This window comes from Erythrolamprus reginae, chromosome 6, assembly GCF_031021105.1.
Source record: "Erythrolamprus reginae isolate rEryReg1 chromosome 6, rEryReg1.hap1, whole genome shotgun sequence".
In the NCBI taxonomy this organism is placed as follows: Eukaryota; Metazoa; Chordata; class Lepidosauria; order Squamata; family Dipsadidae; genus Erythrolamprus; species Erythrolamprus reginae.
In genome coordinates, this window is record NC_091955.1 from 65367383 (window position 1) to 65390631 (window position 23249).

Consider the following 23249-nt stretch of genomic DNA (forward strand, 5'->3'; position numbering starts at 1 on the left):
GATAAAGCTTGGTCCCATAAGATTCATGTGTCTATGCATACATATGCATACAGGTGCAAGAGAGAGAGATGTCAAAGTGTTTGTAAATTCCTGCCCAGCAAACCGTCATAAATAAATGTTAAAGATGGGAGTAAAGTAGAAATTAAGAAGGAACATCAAGAGATTTGGGGGGAAATTGAAATAAAACATAGCAATGATATTTATTTAAGGCATTTAAACTTCTATTTCAATTAAAACTGTGCTGAGTCTTGTCTCTCCCAGTCTCATCCAACAAATTATCTGTTTTTTTCTTATCTCAGAATTCTTTAGAAATTCTTTCCTTTTTGAGCTTATTCTATTGTTGTAAATGTGCTGCTATTTCTACTGGTTTCTTTTAATTACACACCTACTCTATTGCTTTGCAAACCCCCTGTCTTACCAAACTTCCTACTCAAGGGAAAAGTTGTGTTATGATATTTCTTCCTGTAGGATTTAACTTAAACTTGGGAAAATAAGACATTGCAAATAACACCAGATATTTTTATTCAATGAAAGGACCCCCACAACATGGGGCTACCTTTGAAAAGTGTTCGGAAAACTTCAGGTCGTGCAGAATGCAACTGCAAGAGCAATCATGGGCTTTCCCAAATATGCCGATATTACACCAACACTCCGCAGTCTGCATTGGTTGCCGATCAGTTTCCGGTCACAATTCAAAGTGTTGGTTATGACCAATAAAGCCCTTCATGGCACCGGACCAGACTATCTCAGGGACCGCCTTCTGCTGTACGAATCCCAGTGACCAGTTAGGTCCCACAGAGTGGGTCTTCTCCGGGTCCCATCAATTAAACAATGTCGTTTGCGGAACCCAGGGGAAGAGCCTTCTCTGTGGTGGCCCCGACCCTCTGGAACCAACTCCCCCCAGACGTTAGAATTGCTCCCACCATCCTTGCCTTTCGTAAGCTTCTTAAAACCCACCTCTGCCACCAGGCATGGGGGAACTGAGATACTCTTTCCTCCTAGGCCTTTACAATTTTATGCATGGCATGTCTGTATGTATGTTTGGTTTTACAATAAGGGTTTTTAACTGTTTTAATATTGGATTGTCATATGCTGTTTTACTACTGTTGTTAGCCACCCCGAGTCTACGGAGAGGGAAGGCATACAAATCCATTTTAAAAAAACAAAAAAAACATCCTTCAACCATCTCAGAACTAAAGTGCATGAGCCCTGCACCCCAATGATAAGAATTTAATAAATAAAAAATTTGCATAAAATTCTTGGGAACAATTTTTTCCATCAAACTGAAGGAAAACAGGTGGAAGAAAATTTCTAATTGCAACAGAATATCTGTATGCTGGATTCCACTAGGATAGGGAAAAAAAGAAAAGGACACACAAGCACTAAGGAAAAGGTTTCTTTGTCTCTTAAATGTCTTTTTTTCAGCTATGCAAACAGGTAGCAAAGATAAGTGGAACCCACCCCTGGAATATTTCCCATGAAATGCCAAGGGGCATTTAATGCCAATTCTATAATTGGATTAATGTACATTCTTTATTTACATTTTTAAAGTAAAAGCCAGAAAAAATATAATTCATTCTGAATATTTCAATAAAGTCAATTTCTTGGCATTATAATTTAATTCTCAGCTTTCTACTCCATTTCTTGCTCTCTTATTGGGCCTGCTCATTGAGAAATATTACTTTTCATTTTAGACCCTTAAAATGAATATGCAGAGACTTTCTAAAGGCTCTTTTTATTTATCAGAATGTTTGCTGATATATCTTGTAAAAAGATAAACAAAATGAAGAATTGTCTCATTTTAAAAAAAAACAAGGCCAGCTTTATTAGCATAACTCGTCTCTCTTCCTCACTTGAAGCAAAATTATGCTCCAGTTACTGCACAGAAATATACTTCAGATGAAGTATTGTGTTCATTTGTGATAAGAGTTAGGTTCCCCGACTAAAGAGTCTTTAAATTCACATAGTCAGCGAACCTATTTCCCAATCTTCTTGCTGTCTTTATAAAGTAGAAAGAAAATAAAAGCATCTCCTCTTTTTCTCTATCCCATTTTTCCCATTTATTCACAACATCTTATCTCTCTATTTGTTCACTGAATTGACAAAATAGAGGTTGCACTCCAACATTAATATGAATACTCTTCAGTGGTGGGTTGTTACTAGTTCGGACCAATTTGAAACCAGTGGCAGAAATTCGCCTACTGTCACCAAACTAGTAATGAAGGCTGGCTTGCCATGCCCCTGAACTGGTTAACTGCTCACCGCTGCTTGAAAGCGGCTGGCAAATAACTCTCTGTGCATGCACAAAGGCTTCTGCACATGCACAAAGGCTTCTGCGCATATGCAGAGGGTCAGTACCTAGATGTGACACATGCATGCGCATGTGAAGCACGCACTTCCAACATGACTTTTGTACCTCGAAACCGGTAGGGAAGGTAAGACAAACCCATCCCTGATACTTCCTTCCTTCCTTCCTTTTTTTCATTCTTTCTTTCTTTCTTTCTTTCTTTCTCTCTTTCTTCTTTCCTTCCTACCTTCCTTCCTTCCTTTCTTTCTTTCTTCCTTTCTTCCTTTTTTTTTCTTTCTTTCTTCCTTCCTTTCCTTCCTTCCTTGTTTGTTTGTTTGTTTGATTGATTGATTTTTTTTTTATGCTGCCCTTTTCCTTACACTCCGGGCGGCTTACAACATGTTAGCAATAGCACTTTTTTTAACAGAGCCAGCATAGCCGCCCCGAGTTTTCGGAGAGGGGCGGCATATAAATCCAATAAAACTAAACTAAACTAAACTAATATTGCCTCCACAATCCAGGTCCTCATTTTACCCATCTCGGAAGGATGGAAGGCTGAGTCAACCTTGAGCCGGTGATGAGATTTGAACCACTGACCTACAGATCTACGGTCAGCTTCAGTGGTCTGCAGTACTGCACTCTACCTGCTGCGCCACCCAGGCCCTTTAATGGTTTTGCATTTAGTGAATCACCTTCCGATTTATACCAGCAAAATGCTTGACAGTCCCCCTCCTCTCTCTTTTACACATTTGTCACAAGACAACACACTCTTCAGATGCTGCTTTCACACACTGATCCCAAGTGGACTCTAAGACGGCTGAACAACCTTCTGTCCATATTTAGACAGACCTTCTGTCCAATTACTTGCCAAATGTTCAGTCCACACTTCCAGCTCCTGCAGCCCCACTGATAAATTCTTCTGCTACTGTGTCCTTCCAGGTTGTGGGCTTAGAAAACAACTATCAATAGCTTTACTATCTGTATGTTTATTTGTTTGCAATATAGACATAAAAATATATGTGTATGAAGTTAAATTAAATACATATAAGGACAGTTAAAACATCAACATAAACTGCAATTGAAAGCCCAACAGCTTGCTTTAAAGTATAAATGCCTTTCTTGTATTTTTCCATATTTGGCTCAGAAACATTTGCTACAGCTTCTGCAATAGCAGATTTTCAGTAATGTGTGAACATAGTATTTATTTGACATGTGGAATTTGGTTTTAATTACTATTTTTCCCTTACCTGAGATACCACTTTGGTTTTAGAACAGCTTACAGCTGCATAGTTTCATTGTTTCCCCTATTACTTGAAATAGAAAGGTTTCATTCCAGCTCCTAAATGGACCAATAAATACTGCAAAGTACTGCAATTCTTATCCATTTAGATTTGGGGTGAAAAAGGGAAGGGAAAGATACAGTGGTACCTCATCTTACGAACGCCTCTTCTAACGAACTTTTCAAGATACGAACCCGGTGTTTAAGATTTTTTTGCCTCTTCTTCCGAACTATTTTCACCTTACGGACCCAAGCAGCTGCTGCTGGGATGAAGGGGTTTCTTTTCCCCCCCTTTTTTGAAGAAAGAAAAGGGAGGGGCAGCTTGGAGGAGTAAAAATTTTGCATGCTTGCAAAGGCACTGAAACGATGTCTTTTTAAGAAAGAAAAGGGAGGGGCAGCTTGGAGGAGTAAAGATTTTGCATGCTTGCAAAGGCACTGAAACGGTGTCTTTTGAAGAAAAAAAGGGAGGGGCAGTTTGGAGGAGTAAAGATTTTGCATGCTTGCAAAGGCACTGAAACGGTGTCTTTTGAAGAAAAAAAGGGAGGGGCAGTTTGGAGGAGTAAAGATTTTGCATGCTTGCAAAGGCACTGAAACGGTGTCTTTTTAAGAAAGAAAAGGGAGGGGCAGCTTGGGGGAGTAAAGATTTTGCATGCTTGCAAAGGCACTGAAACGGTGTCTTTTTAAGAAAGAAAAGGGAGGGGCAGCTTGGAGGAGTAAAGATTTTGCATGCTTGCAAAGGCACTGAAACGGTGTCTTTTGAAGAAAAAAAGGGAGGGGCAGTTTGGAGGAGTAAAGATTTTGCATGCTTGCAAAGGCACTGAAACGGTGTCTTTTTAAGAAAGAAAAGGGAGGGGCAGCTTGGGGGAGTAAAGATTTTGCATGCTTGCAAAGACACTGAAACGGTGTCTTTTGAAGAAAGAAAAGGGAGGGACAGCTTGGAGGAGTAAAGATTTTGCATGCTTGCAAAGACACTGAAACGGTGTCTTTTGAAGAAAGAAAAGGGAGGGGCAGCTTGGAGGAGTAAAGATTTTGCATGCTTGCAAAGGCACTGAAACGGTGTCTTTTTAAGAAAGAAAAGGGAGGGGCAGCTTGGAGGAGTAAAGATTTTGCATGCTTGCAAAGACACTGAAACGGTGTCTTTTGAAGAAAGAAAAGGGAGGGGTGCCCCCCTTGCCTTTCTTCCTCCCCACTCACCCTTTAGCCTAGCCTTGCTTCTTCCACCTGCCCCCTTTAGCTGCTCCTCCCTGCCCTCTGTTTGCCTCCCTTCTAAAGTTTGGGATTTTCCTGAAGGATTTGCAGGCATTATTTGCTTTTACATTGATTCCTATGGGAAACATTGTTTCATCTTACAAACTTTACGAACCTCCTCCTGGAACCAATTAAGTTTGTATCATGAGGTACCACTGTACATTGTTGATCCTGATTTTTAAAAAGTGGATAACTCAGGGAAAGAAAATTCATAATTAAAAAAAAAATCAGCTCGTATTTCAAGAAAGAAATACAGTCTTTGGACCCGTTCAATTTTATCAGTATCTTTTGATATTATGAGCAAATCTATTGCTGCAAATTACGGTATATCATCAAGGGTACAGAATCAAGTTGAATACAACCTTTCAAAGCAGATATAATGAGAAGTAGAAATAACCTTGAGCAATAGGAGCAAAAATTGCAACCAAGACAACAATCAGATAAAAGAAATTTGGATCAGAAATGCAATCTAAGAAAGCATCTCTTATTTGACCTTTGACCCTTGTTTTCAGGAAGACAAAGGAGGGAGGAGGGAAGTTGCAAGATTCTGTAACTATTACCTTATATTAAGCCTATTTTTTTTACAAAAAGGATTGCATTTATAACTGTTTTACTAATCCAGTACACCTTAGAGCAGTGTTTTTCAACCAGTGTGCCATGGCACACTAGTGTGCCGCGAGACATGGTCAGATGTGCCACGAAAAAGGAAGCTCAGGTTCCAGTCTCGCAACTTTTTGCTGAAAGAGAGAGAGTGAGAGAGAGAAATAGAGAGAGAGAGAAAGAGTGTGTGAGAGAGAGAGAGAAAGCAAGAGAGAGAGAGAAAAGAGAGAAAGAGAGAGAAAGCAAGTGTCAGAGAGAAAGAAAGCAAGAGAGAAAGAGAAAGAGAGAGAAAGAAAGCAAGAGAGAAAGAGAGAGAGAAAAAATGAGCAAAAAGGGGAGGGAAAAAAGATAAATGAGAAAATGATTGAGACATAGAATGAGAGGAAAGAGAGAGAAACAAAAGAGAGACAAGTGACTCTTGATTTAAAGCATATGATAAAAAGCACCCAAAGAATAAGAGAGAAAAAAACCCCAGCCCTCACCTGTTTTTTGGAAATGGTTCAAGAATGTGTACACATACACACACACACACACACACAAGGGTGGGGAGGAGACAGGGATGAAAAAAGAGAGGAAAGTGTCTTAGGGTGTCATTTTGTGTCATTTTGGTTGGTGGTGTGCCCCAGGATTTTAAAATGTAAAAAATGTGCCGCGGCTCAAAAAAGGTTGAAAATCACAGCCTTAGAGGGCCAATAGGCACTAGTGTAAATTTTCTCTGGAAAGGCACATATCATTGTCCCACCCAATCAGGAGGGCAAGGTTAAATTCACTATTGCACTTGCAGACTGTCAATTTTTTTAAAAAAAATCCCAAAGAAAAATTATTTGCTTCTCCTACCCTACTTCCAACATCAGAGATGTGGCTGGCACCAAAAGGTATCCGTGTTTACAATTTGTTTCCACAGCAACAATCTGCAATTTTAATACTATGTTCTCGGAGAGCTCACAAACCAACAAAGCAAAGATCTGAAAGAGAGATGGCACAGCAATCCTTTCTCTGGGTACTCAGCAGCACTAATACCATTTGATTCTCTCTTTCTCGTAAACACAAACACACATATTATACACATGCATTCCACTGACAGTAACATCATAGCTAACAAGCATTATAACGCTTCGTAGATATGTGACCAGTCCCTTGTTGCACTCCCTGTTGGATTTCAGCTTGTCTTCTTAGTTACAAATATTTTATCAGAACCTTCCGCTGCATCCTGTCCAATAAATATACCTACAAAATGCAACATTAATTTTCCTATGTGAAATCTCACGGAATACATTATGTGTGGCTCTGCAGGGTATGTGTTGCATAATAGTTGTATCTATGCCTTGCAATGGAACAAAATCTTGATAAAATCCACAATTTAGTGTATTTTGGAAAGCAGCAGGAATATCTGAAATATCTGGCATCCATACTAGTATGTTCATATTATAATAATATGAACTCTCTGGGCTACCTAGCTGGGTTTCTACAAACATAACTTTATTTCAAATATCAATATCAACTTCAAATATCAACCAACAAATGCTCTATCCTCCACATTGGCAAAAAGAATCCAAACCGCACATATGAACTGAATAAACAATCACTCACTGCTAACCCACACTCAGTAAAAGACCTTGGAATACTAATATCGAATGACCTAAGTGCTAAAGCCCACTGCAACAACATCGCCAAAAAAGCATCTAGAGTTGTTAACCTGATCCTACACAGCTTCTGCTCAGGCAATCTCACACTACTTACAAGAGCCTACAAAACTTTTGCCAGACCTATACTAGACTACTGCTCATCTGTCTGGAACCCATACCACATCTCAGACATCAACACCCTTGAAAATGTCCAAAGATATTTCACCAGAAGAGCCCTTCACTCCTCCACTAGAAACAGAATATCCCACGAAAATAGACTAAGAATCCTGGGCCTAGAAAGCCTAGAACTACGGCGCCTAAAACACAATTTGAGTATTGCCCACAAGATCATATGCTGCAACGTCCTACCAGTCAATGACTACTTCAGCTTCAACCACAATAACACAAGAGCACGCAACAGATTCAAACTTAATACAAACCGCTCCAAACCTGACTGTAAAAAATATATGACTTCAACAATAGAGTTATTGAAGCGTGGAACTCTTTACCGGACTCAATTGTGTCAACCCCTAACCCCCAACACTTCTCCCTTAGACTCTCCACGATTGACCTCTCCAGGTTCCTAAGAGGCCAGTAAGGGGCGTGCATAAGTGCACTGGTGTGCCTTTCGTCCCCTGTCCAATTGTCTTTTCTTTCTTTCTCCTATCTTATATACTCTCTTCCTTTCATATATCCTCTCCTCTAAGTTCACTTTCACCCTCATTTATATTATCACATGTCTATTTTTCTTCCTATGTATTTGTGTATTGGACAAATGAATAAATAAATAAATAAATATAAGGTTTATTGAGATTAGCCCCATCTCTGTTAGACTTCTGGAAGGCCCTTTACCGGCCTTGGGGGCCCCCAAGAACAGCCTGCAAGATGGGCTGTATGAGATTAAGTGATCTTTGCTCTCCTGTTTATTGGATTTCATCTGTTTATTTTATGTCTTTATTCTGTCTGCTTTGTTTATTTTTTCTTGTTTTAGATTGCTATGGGATTTTTAACTGTTGCATTGCATGCTGCTCACTCATATGATTCTAAGATGTGTGGCTATAAAAATACACTAAGTAAAAAAAAATAAGGCTTTTTTTCTAATTAGGTCTGTGATCACTCTAACACAACTCAGCCATACATACACTCTCAAATCAGCTTTATATCTAAATTTATCCTTGAGAAGAGAGAGGGAGAGACAGAGACAGAAAGAGAGAAAATGATTTATTACATCTTTGGAAAAGGAATTATCATTATACTATTCTAACTGGGATTATGAAAAGGGGGGAAGTTTGCAACCCTTTCATGGTATATTACTGTAGCAGCAGCTTAGCTAGTAATGTTATATGCTGGGTGCAATTTCCCCAACAACAACAATATTTCAAGAGTCCTGTTCTCAACTCTTAGAACACCAAGCTTAGTTCTATAATACCTCGTTCTCACAGTGGACTAAATGAAATTTTATGGAGAGAAATCAACATTACAACATCCCTCCCAATTGTTCTGAAGAAAAATGTCACCATGAATTCTTAATGTACACAAAGTGAAAAACACCTCTTTGCCACATATTGCTCTGCAAAGCTTGTTTAGTGCTGGCACTAGCACAATTTTGACTGTGCTCCACACTGACAGGGCACTTACAGATTATATAACATATAAAGTCTGAATTTTAAGTACATAGATTTTATTGCTCTTGAGCTGATTTCTAATTTAATTGTGTGTGGGGATTTACACATTTTGCATATGTTACATTATGGGTCTGTTCTATTTCCTTTTCTGTGAATTAAATAAGCATGAACATGCATTTATATTGTATGCATTTTTATCCAAAGTTGGCATTTCTATATTCCTTTGTGCCCTTTGAAAATATGTTTGTATGTATTTCTTTAATGCGATGGATCAATTAGTTGAGGGAATAAATGATCTAAAGAGTAATCCAGTTTTATTTGGAATCTTCCACTGGGAATTGAGAATGACATCCTTGTTCTTAAGCTTTAGCTACCACATCTCCTACTTTGTGATAGAAATGAGGGGTCCTTGGTGTTTTCTAAGCTTGGTTGTTTTCTTGCAGATGTTCCATTACCCCACTAGGTTACATTAACAGTGCTAGGAAGGACTGGGGTTTGCTCACAATTTATATTCTAGGGCCGTGATGGTGAACCTATGGCACGTGTGCCACAGCTGGCATGCACAGCCATATCTACTGGCACACAGCTGTTGCCCTAGTTCAGCTCCAGCATACATCTGCATGCTGGCCAGATGATTTTTGGTTCGCACAGAGGCTCCAATAGGGCATTTTTGGCCTTCGGAGGCCTCTTGGGGTGAAGGAGAGTGTTTGTTTTCACTGGAATATTGTTTTTATTATTGTTGTGAGCCGCCCCGAGTCTTCGGAGAGGGGCGGCATACAAATCTAATAAATTGAATTTAATTGAATTGAAAACAAATCTAATATTAAAAAGCACAAAAAGTTCCTTCCTAGGCATGAAAGGTTAGAAACAAATGCTAGCTATCTAATGCAGCCTGAGTAAAGGATGACTTCTTGAGGAAGAAATGTACTGTAGCCTCTTTCAAGGAAGTTTTTTTTCCTTCCCTCAAAGAAGCACTAACGGACTCTCGTATTTAGTTGCACACATCCCTAGTGACCTTCCAAAGATGAAGCCCCTAGATCACAAAATTCAAGTGTAAGAGAGACCTGACCATTTCTTCAGAATTCACAAACTCAAGCAAATGCCAGATGATTTCAAAACACCCTTTCCAAGTCACGTCCTTTGGATCTATACATGCAGCATTGCAGTAAATATGAATGATTTTTCTCAGCAAAACAACTGGCAAAAATGTTACATCAGCCTGCAGGGAGATATGACTTGCCTCTCTTTCCTCAAAAGGAAACATGCCGCTGCAAACAATGCCACTGAATGACATTCTGCCAATGCAGTAAGAGCAGAGATATACTGATGCTTTACCACCCTTATTGCTGTTGACATTAGACTCATAGCAGTATTTGGTCAAACTCAGCTCTTGTTTCCATCACAATGCTCTGGACATTATTTTTGCTGCTTCATCATTGACAGCTTCTTGGTAAACTAAGGAGCTCCCTTAGGATCAAACAGAGAAGCTGCTTGAGAACAATCTCATCCAATGCTCACTATATCTTAATTCCAAAATTGGACATGACTTTTGGAAGAACTGTTCACAGTGAATACTGCTAAGAAAATCCCCAAGATTCTACAGTTAGATACCTAAGTTCTCAAAGGTAGGACTCTCTAATCAATCCACCATGCTTTAGAGTTCAATGGTGATGACTCGTAAAGCTATCCAAAAACTGACCATGAACTGTTCACCATGAATACTGCTAAGAAAATCCCTAAGCTTCTACAGTTAGATACCTAAGTTCTCAAAGGTAGGACTCTCTAATCAATCTACCATGCTTTAGAGTTCAATGGTGATGACTCGTAAAGCTATCCAAAAACTGACCATGAACTGTTCACCGTGAATACTGCTAAGAAAATCCCCAAGCTTCTACAGTTAGATACCTAAGTTCTCAAAGGTAGGACTCTCTAATCAATCCACCATGCTTTAGAGTTCAATGGTGATGACTCGTAAAGCTATCCAAAAACTGACCATTGTTAAAATACTCAACAATGTGCTCTTTCAGATCATAGGCCACCTGTCCCAAAATAAAGATTCAGTTAGATTCATACTGGGAAAACTGTTATTTTACATATAACAAATCCTTAATATAACATCAGAACAATTAATTCTGTACAGATTGTTGCGTAAATGTCATAGAGATATTACATACCCCTTAACTACAAAATGTTTTTTCTGTAGGACATTGAGGCTTAAAGTATTGCATTTTGGTACAAAACTATAAATTAAACATTTCTAAAATAGTTAATCTGTTCTAGAATTAATAATAATTTAGTCACCTTTCCCCAGCATTCCAGAAGATTACACAGGTTAGAAGTTCTGGATTTCAAACCCATTCCACAAAAAAGAAGGATTGTCTTAGCTAAGAATTGTTGTATACAACAGCATTTCATTTCAAAGTATCCAATATCTATTTTGGCAATGAAGAAGGGCAGTGAAAAAATAGGATAACACTGAATGTTCTCTAAAAAAAAAATAATTACAAATCAGTCTTACTCTTAAAATAAAGTTTACATAATTTAAAATGTTCTTTTCTAGAACAACTTTGGCCAAAATTCTATTGCAGTATTTTCATTTCTATAATCCTTACCCAGAGACCCAATACATTTAAATAGCACAAGCTTTGGAAAGGTTGTCTCAGAATCCATGTCACTATTAGCATTTTAAAATAAATATATGAATGTATAGCAATTCTGTAGGCAAGTTAACAACACCAGCACCAACCAGTTTTGCTCTAGTCATGCAATATATACATATATATGTGTGTATATATCCTAGTCTCCCTTAATTTTCAAATTCAGCAAAAAAACATGTGACACATACAGACAGAATTGTCAGCTATCAATAAAATTAATTGCCTTGGAAATGGCTCTGGGTTGGGCTGAGAGGCAAATAAGGAGCTGTGATGTTCCTTCAATACACCAGGGTGATTGACACAAAAATATGTAACCCTTCCCTGGTGCAGAGCTGAAGGGATTGGATACTGTAGCCTAGAGGATAATTCTCTGCCTTACAAGGCAAAGGTTGCAGGTTCAAATCCCAGTGGGTATGGCTAGCTGATGAGGCCAAAATAAGGCCGAAATAGATCTATCCTAGTCTCCCTTAATTTTCAAATTCAGCAAAACAAAAAAACAAAAAAAAAACATTTAACATATATATATATATATATATATATATATATATATATGTATGTATGTATGTATGTATGTGTGTGTGTGTGTGTGTGTGTCAACACAGAAAGATAAAGAGAGGAATGAAAATAAAATACATATCTAAAAGCTTGTTACATTGAAAATAAAATACATATCTAAAAGCTTGTTACATTTTCTCTCCCTTTTGCAAGCAACTCTTTTTGATCACATATGCTGTCCTCAAAGTAGTGTGTAAAGATAACACAAGGAACCAACCGATTCATTAAATATATATGGAATGCCACCACTTACCTGTCAGGCGATCAGCAAAGACAAGGCAGCAAAGAGAGGACAGAGAGGGGGAAAAAGGGGGGAGGGGGCTAGAAGGGATCGTTCACAGCTTATAAAGGATATGGATTGCACACCATCTTGATGCACCAACTACGAGGGCTGGTTGTCTGTTTTAGGCAGAAGAAAACCACGGGGGCCAAATCAGGATAGGGTACATTTGGGTCCGGTGGGGGCACATCAGCATCATCCTCATTGTCCTCGAGGTCTGGGGACGGCGGTGGCTGTTCCAATGAAGTCGGTGGCTCACTCATTCCCAGATCCACGTGTTCCAGGGAGCACATTGTAGGGCTGTTGGGAATCGATGGGCTCCCCAAATGCCAGGCAGAAGAGTGGTGGGAGCCATGCTCTGCCATGCTGGCACAAAATGAGAACTCCTGAAAGGCATTAAAAAAAAAGGGTAGTTGAACATTTCCTCCCAGTGGATAATATAGCAATAACAATAGCACTTAGATATAGACTTCACAGTGCTTTACTGCTCCCTCTAAGCCAGGGGTCCCCAAACTTGGAAACTTTAAGACTTGTGGACTTCAATTCCCAGAATTCTCCAGCCAGCTATGTTGGCTGGAGAATTCTGGGAGTTGAAGTCCAGACATCTTAAAGTTGCCAAGTTTTATTATTTATTTATTTATTTATATTTATTTATTTATTTTGTCCAATATACAATGAGGGTTTTAGTGGGTATATATCTATATACACATAGCAAAATACATGATGAAGGTTATAGAGGAGATACTCATAGTAAAATATATCTAAGAAATAATAGAGAAGAAGGTATAGTGATAGAACATATCAATGGAAGAATAGAAGAAGAGATATAGGAATAGGAGAAAGGTATAGGAGATATAGGAGAGCAATAGGACAGGGGACGGAAGGCACTCTAGTGCACTTGTATTCACCCCTTACTGACCTCTTAGGAATCTGGATAGGTCAACTGTAGATAATCTAAGGGCAAAGTGTTGGGGGTTTGGGGATGACACTATGGAGTCCGGTAATGAGTTCCATGCTTCGACAACTCTGTTACTGAAGTCATATTTTTTACAGTCAAGTTTGGAGCAGTTAATATTAAGTTTAAATCTGTTGTGTGCTCTTGTGTTGTTGTGGTTGAAGCTGAAGTAGTCGCCGACAGGCAGGACATTGCAGCATATGATCTTGTGGGCAATATTTAGATCTTGTTTAAGTTTGAAGACCTCTGCTCTAAGCAGTTTGCAGAGTCAGCATATTCCTCCCAACAATCTGGGTCCTCATTTTACCGACCTTGGAAGGATGAAAGGGTGAGTCAACTTTCAGTACATGAGAATCAAACTGTTGAACTGCTAGCAGTCAACAGGATTAGCCAGCAATATTGCATTCTAACCACTGTGCTACCATGGCTCATGATTCTCTCTCATTTTTGGCTGATTCTTGCATTGACAAGAAACAATGTTGGACCATGAAATGATTAGCTAAAACTCCAGTTCATACTGAACGCTTTATCCTAACTCCTTTTCATGCCATTTAATGAAAAACATTTTGTTTCATTTTAAAAAAATAGAATCATTATTACCATCCATCCACCAATTTAAAAAAAAAAAACAAGGCGTCTGCACCATCCTGATTAGTATACTGGGGATGTGAGTTCTCTGGATCCAGGGTCAAATAGCTTGACAACCAATATGCCCTGCAAAATTGTCTCGTATTATGTCAGAATGTTAAATATGACCCATGTTGTAGCCAACAGAATGTTTGGTGCCACATGAGTCCTTTTAGGATTGGGTGGATAGAAGTCAAGCAGATAGATAGATAGATAGATAGATAGATAGATAGATAGATAGATAGATAGATAGATAGGTAGGTAGGTAGGTAGGTAGGTAGGTAGGTAGGTAGGTAGGTAGGTTGGTAGGTAGGTGGATAGATGGATAGATGGGGATAGATGGATAGATGGATAGGTAGGTAGGTGGGTAGGTAAGTAGATAGATAGATAGATAGATAGATAGATAGGTAGGTAGGTAGGTAGGTAGGTAGGTAGGTAGGTAGGTAAGTAGATAGATAGATAGATAGATAGATTAGATAGATAGATAGGTAGGTAGGTAGGTAGGTAGGTAGGTAGGTAGGTAGGTGGATAGATGGATACATGGGGATAGATGGATAGGTAGGTAGGTAGGTAGGTAGGTAGGTATGTATATGGATAGATAGATAGATAGATAGATAGATAGATAGATAGATAGATAGATAGATAGATGGACAGATATGTAGGTAGGTAGGTAGGTAGGTAGGAAGCTAGATAGCTAGATAGCTAGATAGCTAGATAGCTAGATAGCTAGATAGCTAGATAGCTAGATAGCTAGATAGCTAGCTAGCTAGCTAGCTAGCTAGATAGATAGATAGATAGATAGATAGATAGATAGATAGATAGATAGATAGATAGATAGATAGATAGATAGATAGATGATAGATAGATAGATAGATAGATAGATGATAGATGATAGATAGATAGATAGATAGATAGATAGATGATAGATAGATAGATAGATAGATAGATAGATAGATGATAGATAGATAGATAGATAGATAGATAGATAGATAGATAGATAGATAGATAGATGATAGATGATAGATAGATAGATGATAGATAGATAGATAGATAGATAGATAGATAGATAGATAGATAGATAGATAGATAGATAGATAGATAGATAGATAGATAGATAGATAGATAGATCCTGGATCTACTGCATTCTTTATTTCCATTAAAACTGAATGCAGTATGATTCAGCATCAATAAAAGCAAAAAGGTTTTTACACAAGTGTGTAGGATGTATCATTCAACTGTGTAGGCACAGCCATCCTATAAAAGGGTGGCCACCGATTTAGATGGGTTTAAAACATGGTGGGTTCTAAATCTGATTGCTACCAGTTTGCGCACACGTGCACATGCAGAAACATCCTGGGTGGATGAGCGGATCCTCCTGCTGACACCGATTCGCCAAACCAAGAACAATCCACCACTGGTTTAAAAGGAGTCTGCATAAACTCTCCCCCCCCCCCAGTGCCCACCCAAAAAATAGTAGGAATCAACCTCTATTTAATTGCTTACTCCTAAATAAAACAACACATCTTCAATAGTAGCTGCTGAGAAAGAGCAGGCCTTCCTTTCCATACTTGTCAGCTTCCTGAATCATTCTAGTTCCCTACTAACTGGCACAGAATCCTGGCTCAGAATCCTGGCTTTTTGACCCAGCAGTCTCTTAGTGTGTACCAATTTGATTGTGCAACTTGGCATTTTATCTTCTCAGACATGGATGTCTCACTCCATTTATCCACTTCATCTCCTAATTCAGGGCTTCCAATATTAATTATCAAATTAGGAAATTGCTGCTTTATCAAACCAATATCAATCCTAAATACAAACTATAAACCACATCAATGGATCCATATATGCCATGAAAACTGCATTTTCTTTTCAAAAGCATTCTAGCTTAGCAAGATAATTGTATAAACAATGATGGGAGAATGATGTTATTATGACAGCACAGGAACGGGTTGTGAAAATATCAGAATCACAGGAATGGCAAAATCGAGAAGAAAAGAACAAAAACTTGTTTGAAAGTTTGGAATATGGACATCTCGCTAAAACAGAAAGAAATGAAATGATGGCTTACGAGTCTAAAAGTTGACTTTGATTCCATGTGGGGTTGAAGGAACTAAGAGGGAGGAGAGTTTATAAAATTGTAACTGTTAGATCCTTGCCGGAATGAAGGACTGCAGACTTAGCGTAAGTAACGGTTCTTTTTATTACAGAGCAGAAGGTAACGGTTTAAGGAACAAAACAAGACAACAACATGGCCGTGCCTGGCAGCTATATATACCCCTAGCTGCCAGGCTCAGCCAACCAATCATCTTGTAGCATTTTCCCGCCCAAGGAATATGGGGCGGGTACAAGGCCTAACTGTCCTCTGGACACAACAGTAACCATCATTTGAAAAGATATTGTATGTCATTTTATTTCCAAACTTGGTTTTTAGTTTCCCTTTCTTTTTTCTTTCTTTCATTTTGTCATTTATTCTTTATTCTTTATATTTTTAAGAAAAGCTTAATAAATATAACTAGCAAGAAAAATAAGTAAAATAAGACAAAAAGATTTCAAAACCAATATTAACTGATTTCAAACTGAAAATCTGTGAGACGGGCAGCCATAAAAATTCAATAAATAAAATAATAAATCTTTCTAAAAGAGGAGGTCTTGATCCCTTTTCTGAAAGTAAACACCTAAATTCAACTTAGCAAGTAAATCAGTACAATTTGCTCTGATACAATCCAGTACAAGAAGGAACTAAGCCCATTCGAGAAACAAAACACCTACTGAAACGCTATTTCATCTGCCTTTAATTATTTCAAAACCAATCCTGTAATAAAATGAGAGAACTGTACAATACTGGCTTCTTCAATATAATTAATACAAAAAGAACCAAAGGTTACAAGAAATAATAGAACATAGGACTCTTTATTTTTTTTAAAAAAACCTGAAACACTGCTGGATTTAATACCAAATGCCCCACTCAATAGCTTTCAAAAGCTTATAATGACTGTTGACTGGATTTTAAGAAATGCCACCAATTGTCTATGACAAGGCCTGCTCCACTAGTAGGCATTTTGTCACAAAAGGATGACAAATTATCAGCTGCTACCAGAAAATGGGAAAACTGTGTGAAGAGTTTTGTGTCTCATTTGCTAAAATCATTTGCCTGGCTTTGGGTTCAGTGCACCAGGACTTTGGAGAATGGGAAAGGGGTTGAGAAGACCTTGGATCAGCTCAGGGTTGTTTAAATCTATCTATCTATCTATCTATCTATCTATCTATCTATCTATCTATCTATCTATCTATCTATCTATCTATTTATTAGATTTGTATGCCGCCCCTCTCCGTAGACTCGGGGCGGCTCACAACAATAACAAGAACAATGTAAGAACAAATCTAATAATTTAAAAAACACTAAAAACCCCATTATTAAAAGCAAACAAACACACAAACATTCCATATATAAACTGTATAGGCCCGGGGGAGATGTGTCAGTTCCCCCATGCCTGATGGCAGAGATGGGTCTTAAGAACTTTACGAAAGGCAAGGAGGGTGGGAGCAGTTCTAATCTCCGGGGGGAGCTGGTTCCAGAGGGTCGGGGCCGCCACAGAGAAGGCTCTTCTCCTGGGTCCCGCCAAACGACATTGTTTAGTCGACAGGACCCGGAGAAGGCCAACTCTGTGGGACTTAACCAGTCGCTGGGATTCATGCGGCAGACCAAAAAAAGGTTGAGATTTGACCTGGATTTTATTTAAAGAAACTTGCTGGGCAGTCACAGGAAGGATAACTACCACAGGTGGTGTTCTGCCGGGCTCTCTAATAGGAGCCTCCCGAAAATTCAAGGGTACAAATTTCAGACACAAACACGTTTGAAAATTCAAAACAATGTTCTTTATCCCAAAATTCAAAATAAACTAAGCACTCTTTTTGTATTGCAAAGAGCACTCGTCCCAAAACAAACGGGTAGTCTGTACAATTAACCTTAAGCAGTCATTAAGTATTTAGCTAGCAGCTGTGAAGAAACTTCCCACCCCTTCTTCTTCCAACAAAGTGAGACACACACACACACGTTGCTCTGCTTTGTTTTCAAAGGCGTGAAAAATCAACAAAGAAAGTCCAGAAACCAGCAACACAGAATTCCTGATGAACTGCGATCAGATGCTGTTTCACAACGGCCAAACCCACACGCTGCTATTTATAGCAGGAGCCCTAATTACTGGAGCCCCACCCAACCACAGGTGGCCTCATTTTCTCTTGTAATAATCCTTTAGTTGTTGTCTCCTATGCATCACTCTACGCATGCGTGGATGTGTCATTAATTCTTGTTCAGAATCCAAAGATGATACAGATGATTGATCTCCTCCTGGGCTGTCTGCCAAATTCCCCTCTTCCCTGTCATTCATGCTGCCTTGGTCAGAGGAGGCTTCATCGGGAGCAAAACAGGCCTGCGGCATGTGGATGTCTCCCCCACATCCACCTGCACATTCCTTGGGGCAGGAGCTGGGCCAGAGTAACCACAACAGGTGGCAAGTAGAATAAACAGGTTTTGGGAGTAACCCAGTGATGGGCTACCGAAATCTTTACTACCACACTGTGGGCATGGCTTATGCATTTTGTTTCAACATCTTTCACTGCAAATTGGGTGTTCTGGGGTGGAGCTCCAAATTTTGCTACCGGAACTGCGTTCCTTGCCGTTCCTGGCCCATCACTGGAATAATCCTTCCAATTTCCATCACCAACTCTTCTTTCTCTCTCTCATATTTACTCCACCCTTCACAACAAAATATGCTTACGCAATTTCCTTGAAAGAGATTTATTTCCTTCATCTGAAAAAGTGGCCTCAATACATGAAATCCAACGATAAAATTACGCAGTTTTAAAGATGCCTCTAGCTTTAATGATTTCATTTACTGTTGTCTTTTAATAATAATTTTCAAAGGGATGTTCAATGTAGTTTTAATGGATTTGCATTTATATAAAGCATCAATTGTTTGAGTTGAGGGGGGAAAGGAGGAGCTATGCAAATATTTGTGATTATTCTGGTTTTCTCCTGCATTTGAGAAGATTCAGCAGACAGAAAGTACTTTAGGATACACAGAGAGAAAGACACAGGGGGAGGGGGAGGGGGAGAAGGAGGAGGGAGAGGTGGGGGAGAGAAACATATACAGACATTTTTAATAGTGAAGTGCAAGAACAGAACAGAAATAAAGACAGAAAACTGCAGGATATTTCTTTCCAGTGTCTTATACAATGGCCTTCCAAATCTCTATGTAATGAAAAGAGCCTTCTCATTCTGCATTATGAACAGGGCATCATAGAATAGCCAGCCGTTGGCCTAGATAGCAACCCAAGACTATTTTAAAGTATCAGCTCATAGAAAAATCCAGTTCTCAACACCACAGGATTTATTAATGCCAATGATCCAAAACACAGAGGTTCTCTCTCTCTCTTTCTCCCCTCCCCCCACCCTTAATCTCTTCCCTCAACACTGAATGTTATCTTTCCTGCAATTTTTCTGTTTGTAAACTATATTTTCTGTTCTATAATACACACTCCATTTCAATAAACTTTGCTTAATCTAAACCAGAGGTCTCCAACCTTGGTAACTTTAAAGCTTGTAGACTTCAATTCCCAGAATTCCTCAGCTAGCTTTGCTGGTTGAGGAATTCTGGGAGTTGAAGTCCACAAGTCTTAAAGTTGCCAAGGTTGGAGATCCCTGATGTAAATACTTTGGACTTCCTGCTATTTATCTGGAGAGTCTTTCTTCTCTTCATCGAATTGTCATTAGGCATTCCAGCAATGTTTGTTTATTTATGTTTATGTTTATTTAGATTTGTATGCCGCCCCTCTCTGCAGACTCGGGGCGGCTCACAACAAAGTGAAAAAACAGTTTACAACAAATCTAAATTTCTACTAAAAACATTTTAAAAACCCCATTTTCTAAACACACATACATACACACATACCACTCATAAATTGTATATGCCCGGGGGAGATGTCTCAGTTCCCCCATGCCTGACGACACAGGTGGGTCTTAAGGAGCTTACGAAAGGCAAGGAGAGTAGGGGCAGTTCTAATCTCCGGGGGGAGTTGGTTCCAGAGGGTCGGGGCCACCACAAAGAAGGCTCTTCCCCTGGGGCCCGCCAACCGACATTGTTTAATTGACGGGACCCGGAGAAGGCCCACTCTGTGGGACCTAATCGGTCACTGGGATTCGTGCGGCAGCAGGCGGTCTCGGAGATATTCTGGATCATTCAAGATGTTCCACTGCCTCACACTCTTTCGTGTGTATTTTTATACCCAAATCTACTTTGTTTTAATAATTCTTATTTCATTTCTTTCTATCTGAAATCAGCTTACTCCGAGGCACCAGGATTAGACATAAATGGGTTGCATATTAAAACCAATATAACACACTGGAAACAAATTTACATCATACTGGAGTTTTCTTAATTCTGTAAAGATACAAATATTTTGCTAGAAAATCTGGATGATGGAAAAGAAAGCTGTCCATCAACGGAATGTTCTATTATTTCCTTTCTTTTTTTAAAAAAAGATTGGCTTGCTTTCAAAATACTGTACATTGTTAATCTGAGTAACTTGAAAAAATATTTTAAATATTTTAGAATAAAAGTTACAGTTACATATTGTTCCATTTTTAAAATAAAACATTCCCACCACTTCTAATATTCCAACTGTGGGTGTGTTGCTGCAGCTAAAACAGCATCAATATGCAGAAGGATGACTTATCTACAGATTTGGAAATGCCACATCTCCAGAATCAGCAGCAAATCTCCCCAATTCTCAGAATTTGAATTCCAGAATACTTACTTTGCCTTTCTGTTCCTTCTCATCCTAAAGATGCACATCTACCATTATACAGTTAATCTTCTATTTTTCAGCCTTGGAAAAATCTGAGACCTCAGAATTGGGGTCCCTAAGGACAAGAGTCAAACTACAGAATCATCAAGCTACAGAATCATCAAGCTACTACCCTCCTTGCCTTTTAATAGAATCCTAAATCTGGAATTGACCATAACCCAACATCCTGCTCAGTGAAGGATCCTGTAAACGAGTGTTTCTCAACCTTGGCAACTTAAAGATGAACCGGGTTGAAATCCACACACCTTCAAACTGCCAAGATTGAGTGACATCACTCTGGAGCATTGATGACTGTCCAGCATTTGTTGAAGATCTTTCACAAAAGATAATACACCACTTTATAGACATGCACGTTGTTACAATGACAAAACTTTCTCCTGATATCTAGCCTGATCCTCCTTCCTTGGATTTTAGTTCTAGTCCTATCTTCTGTTGTGGTTGGCTCTGGCCCAGCTCCTGCCCCAGGGAATGGGGAGGTGGATGCAGGGGAAAATTCACCATGTCACAGGCCTGTGTTATTGCCGACAGAATCAGTTCAGAGTTTAGTTTCCTTGGAGGAAGAAGAAGGTGGGAGTGACTCGGCAGAGGAGGGCTTGGCACACAGCCCAGGCAGTCAATCTCCCTTATCTTCCTTTGATTCAGATGATGACGTTTTGGACCCACGCAAGCGCAGAATTATGCATAGAAGAGACCAAGTAAGAACATATTACAGGAAATAAGGGAGGCCACCTGTGTTTGGGTGGGGCTCCAGTAATTAGGGCTGCTGCTATAAATAGCAGCATGTGGGTTTGGTCATTGTGGAAGAATATCTGTTGCAGTTTCATCAGGAATCTTGTGTGCTGGACTTTGTTGCTTTTTCACACCTTTGAAACCGAAGCAGAGCAGTGTGTGTGTGTGTGTGTGTCTCACTTCATTGGAAGAAGAAGGGGTGTGAAGTTTCTCCACAACTGTTGGCTAAGTACTTAATGACTGCTTAAGGGAAATTGTACAGACTACCTGGTTGTTTTGGGAAGAGTGCTCTTTGCAATACAAAAAGAGTGCTTAGTTTATTTTGACTTTTGTGATAAAAAGTCTCCCCCCCCCCATCCACAGTCCTTGGGAAAGGAGCTGGGCCACAGCTAACCACAACAGTACCTAGAATACACCAAATACAGTCAGACCCTGGCAGAGTAGAGTAGAACAAATGAGACATATGATCTGGACTTTTTACTTTTCCTAACATTTTGAAAAAGTATGCATAGGGTTTCTTTCCCTAACATACTTCCAAATAATAAGCTGAACACGCACTGTTCTGGTCTTGGAAACAGTAAATGACTCCTTATTCTTTTTTTCTTTCTGAAAATGGTGTGTGTTGAGCCTATCTTAGACATACACTTTTGATATTTCCTGCCTCAAAAGAGTAGGAATCTGTAATTCAACATTGCATTTAAACATAAGCAAAAAGTCCTGAAGCCACAATTTGTTTCTTCCAGGGAGACGACACAAAATTGTTAAATTGTTAAAAATTATGACCTCCACAATCCTGACAGTTCTTTGTCTTATCAAGATTGAGACCTTGTTGGCTCTTCAGCACTCTAGGAGTGTTCAGACTCTTCAAAATCCTCAGGCAGATCAGAATAGAGGCAACTCTAACATTTTCAGGACTATTGAAAATATTTGGGAGGGGAAAAAAAGTGCTTTGACTGACTTGCTAATTACAACCTTTTCTGGAGGCTGTGACTACAGTGATTCATTTCCTTGCCATCTCCTGGTTAGACTACTACGATTTGTTCTTTATGAGCTGTCCTTGAAGATGACTCAGAAGCTCCAGCTGGTGGAGAATATGAGCACCTACCTACCTGATGACTCAATTAAACTGGTATAGCAGAATGGCACCAATATTACAGGGGCTGCACTGATTGTCAGATTCCAAGTGCAGTTCTAAACTCTTTACGGCTTGGGTGCTTGTTACCTTTGAGATCATCTATTCCAGATCGAATCTGCCTACCTACCCAATGCATGTAAGCTAAGGGGCGTGCTATGGGTCTCCAATCTCCAGAAATAACAGGGCAAGGCCACAGTTGTTGATAAATGATAAATGCTTCTTTCTGGAACAGTTTTGCCCCCTTAAGTCATGATTAGTGTTGGGCGAACCGAACTTGCAAAGTTCGGGTTCGTGCCGAACTTTGCAGTGTTCGGCATGCCGAACCCAAACCCGGACTTTTTTAAAAGTTCGGGTAAATTTCGGGTTCAGGTCCGCAAAACGCTGCCACCCAGGAGGACAGTGGGGAATCCCATTGTGGGATTTCCCACCTCCTTTTGCTTGCAGCACCGCAAGCAAAAGGAGGTGGGGAATCCCACGAAAGGATTAGAATTGCCCCCACCCTCCCTGTCTTTCGTAAACTACTCAAGACTCATGGGAGAGTTGAGATATTCCTTCCCCCTAGGCCATTACATGTTATGCATGCTATGTTTGTGTGTATGTTTGGTTTTTATAAATAAGGGTTTTAGCTGTTTTATTAATGGATTGTCACATGCTGTTTTTATCCTTGTTGTTAGCCGCCCCGAGTCTACAGAGAGGGGCGGCATACAAATCTAATAAATTATTATTATTATTATTCCAGGGGTGGGGTTTTGATGTCACGGACACTCCTTCCTCCCCATT

The 23249-nt window shown here is 39.4% G+C and overlaps 1 protein-coding gene across 1 annotated transcript in view; it reads right to left on the bottom strand.

The window, feature by feature from the left end:
• CACNA1I (calcium voltage-gated channel subunit alpha1 I) overlaps positions 1-23249 on the bottom strand; it is a 495583-nt gene that overhangs the window by 436311 nt on the left and 36023 nt on the right. The window contains exon 2 of the mRNA XM_070754808.1: positions 12232-12542. Within this exon, the coding sequence (XP_070610909.1) occupies positions 12232-12521 (290 nt within the window). The 5' untranslated portion in view covers positions 12522-12542. The remainder of the gene's footprint in view (positions 1-12231; positions 12543-23249) is intronic.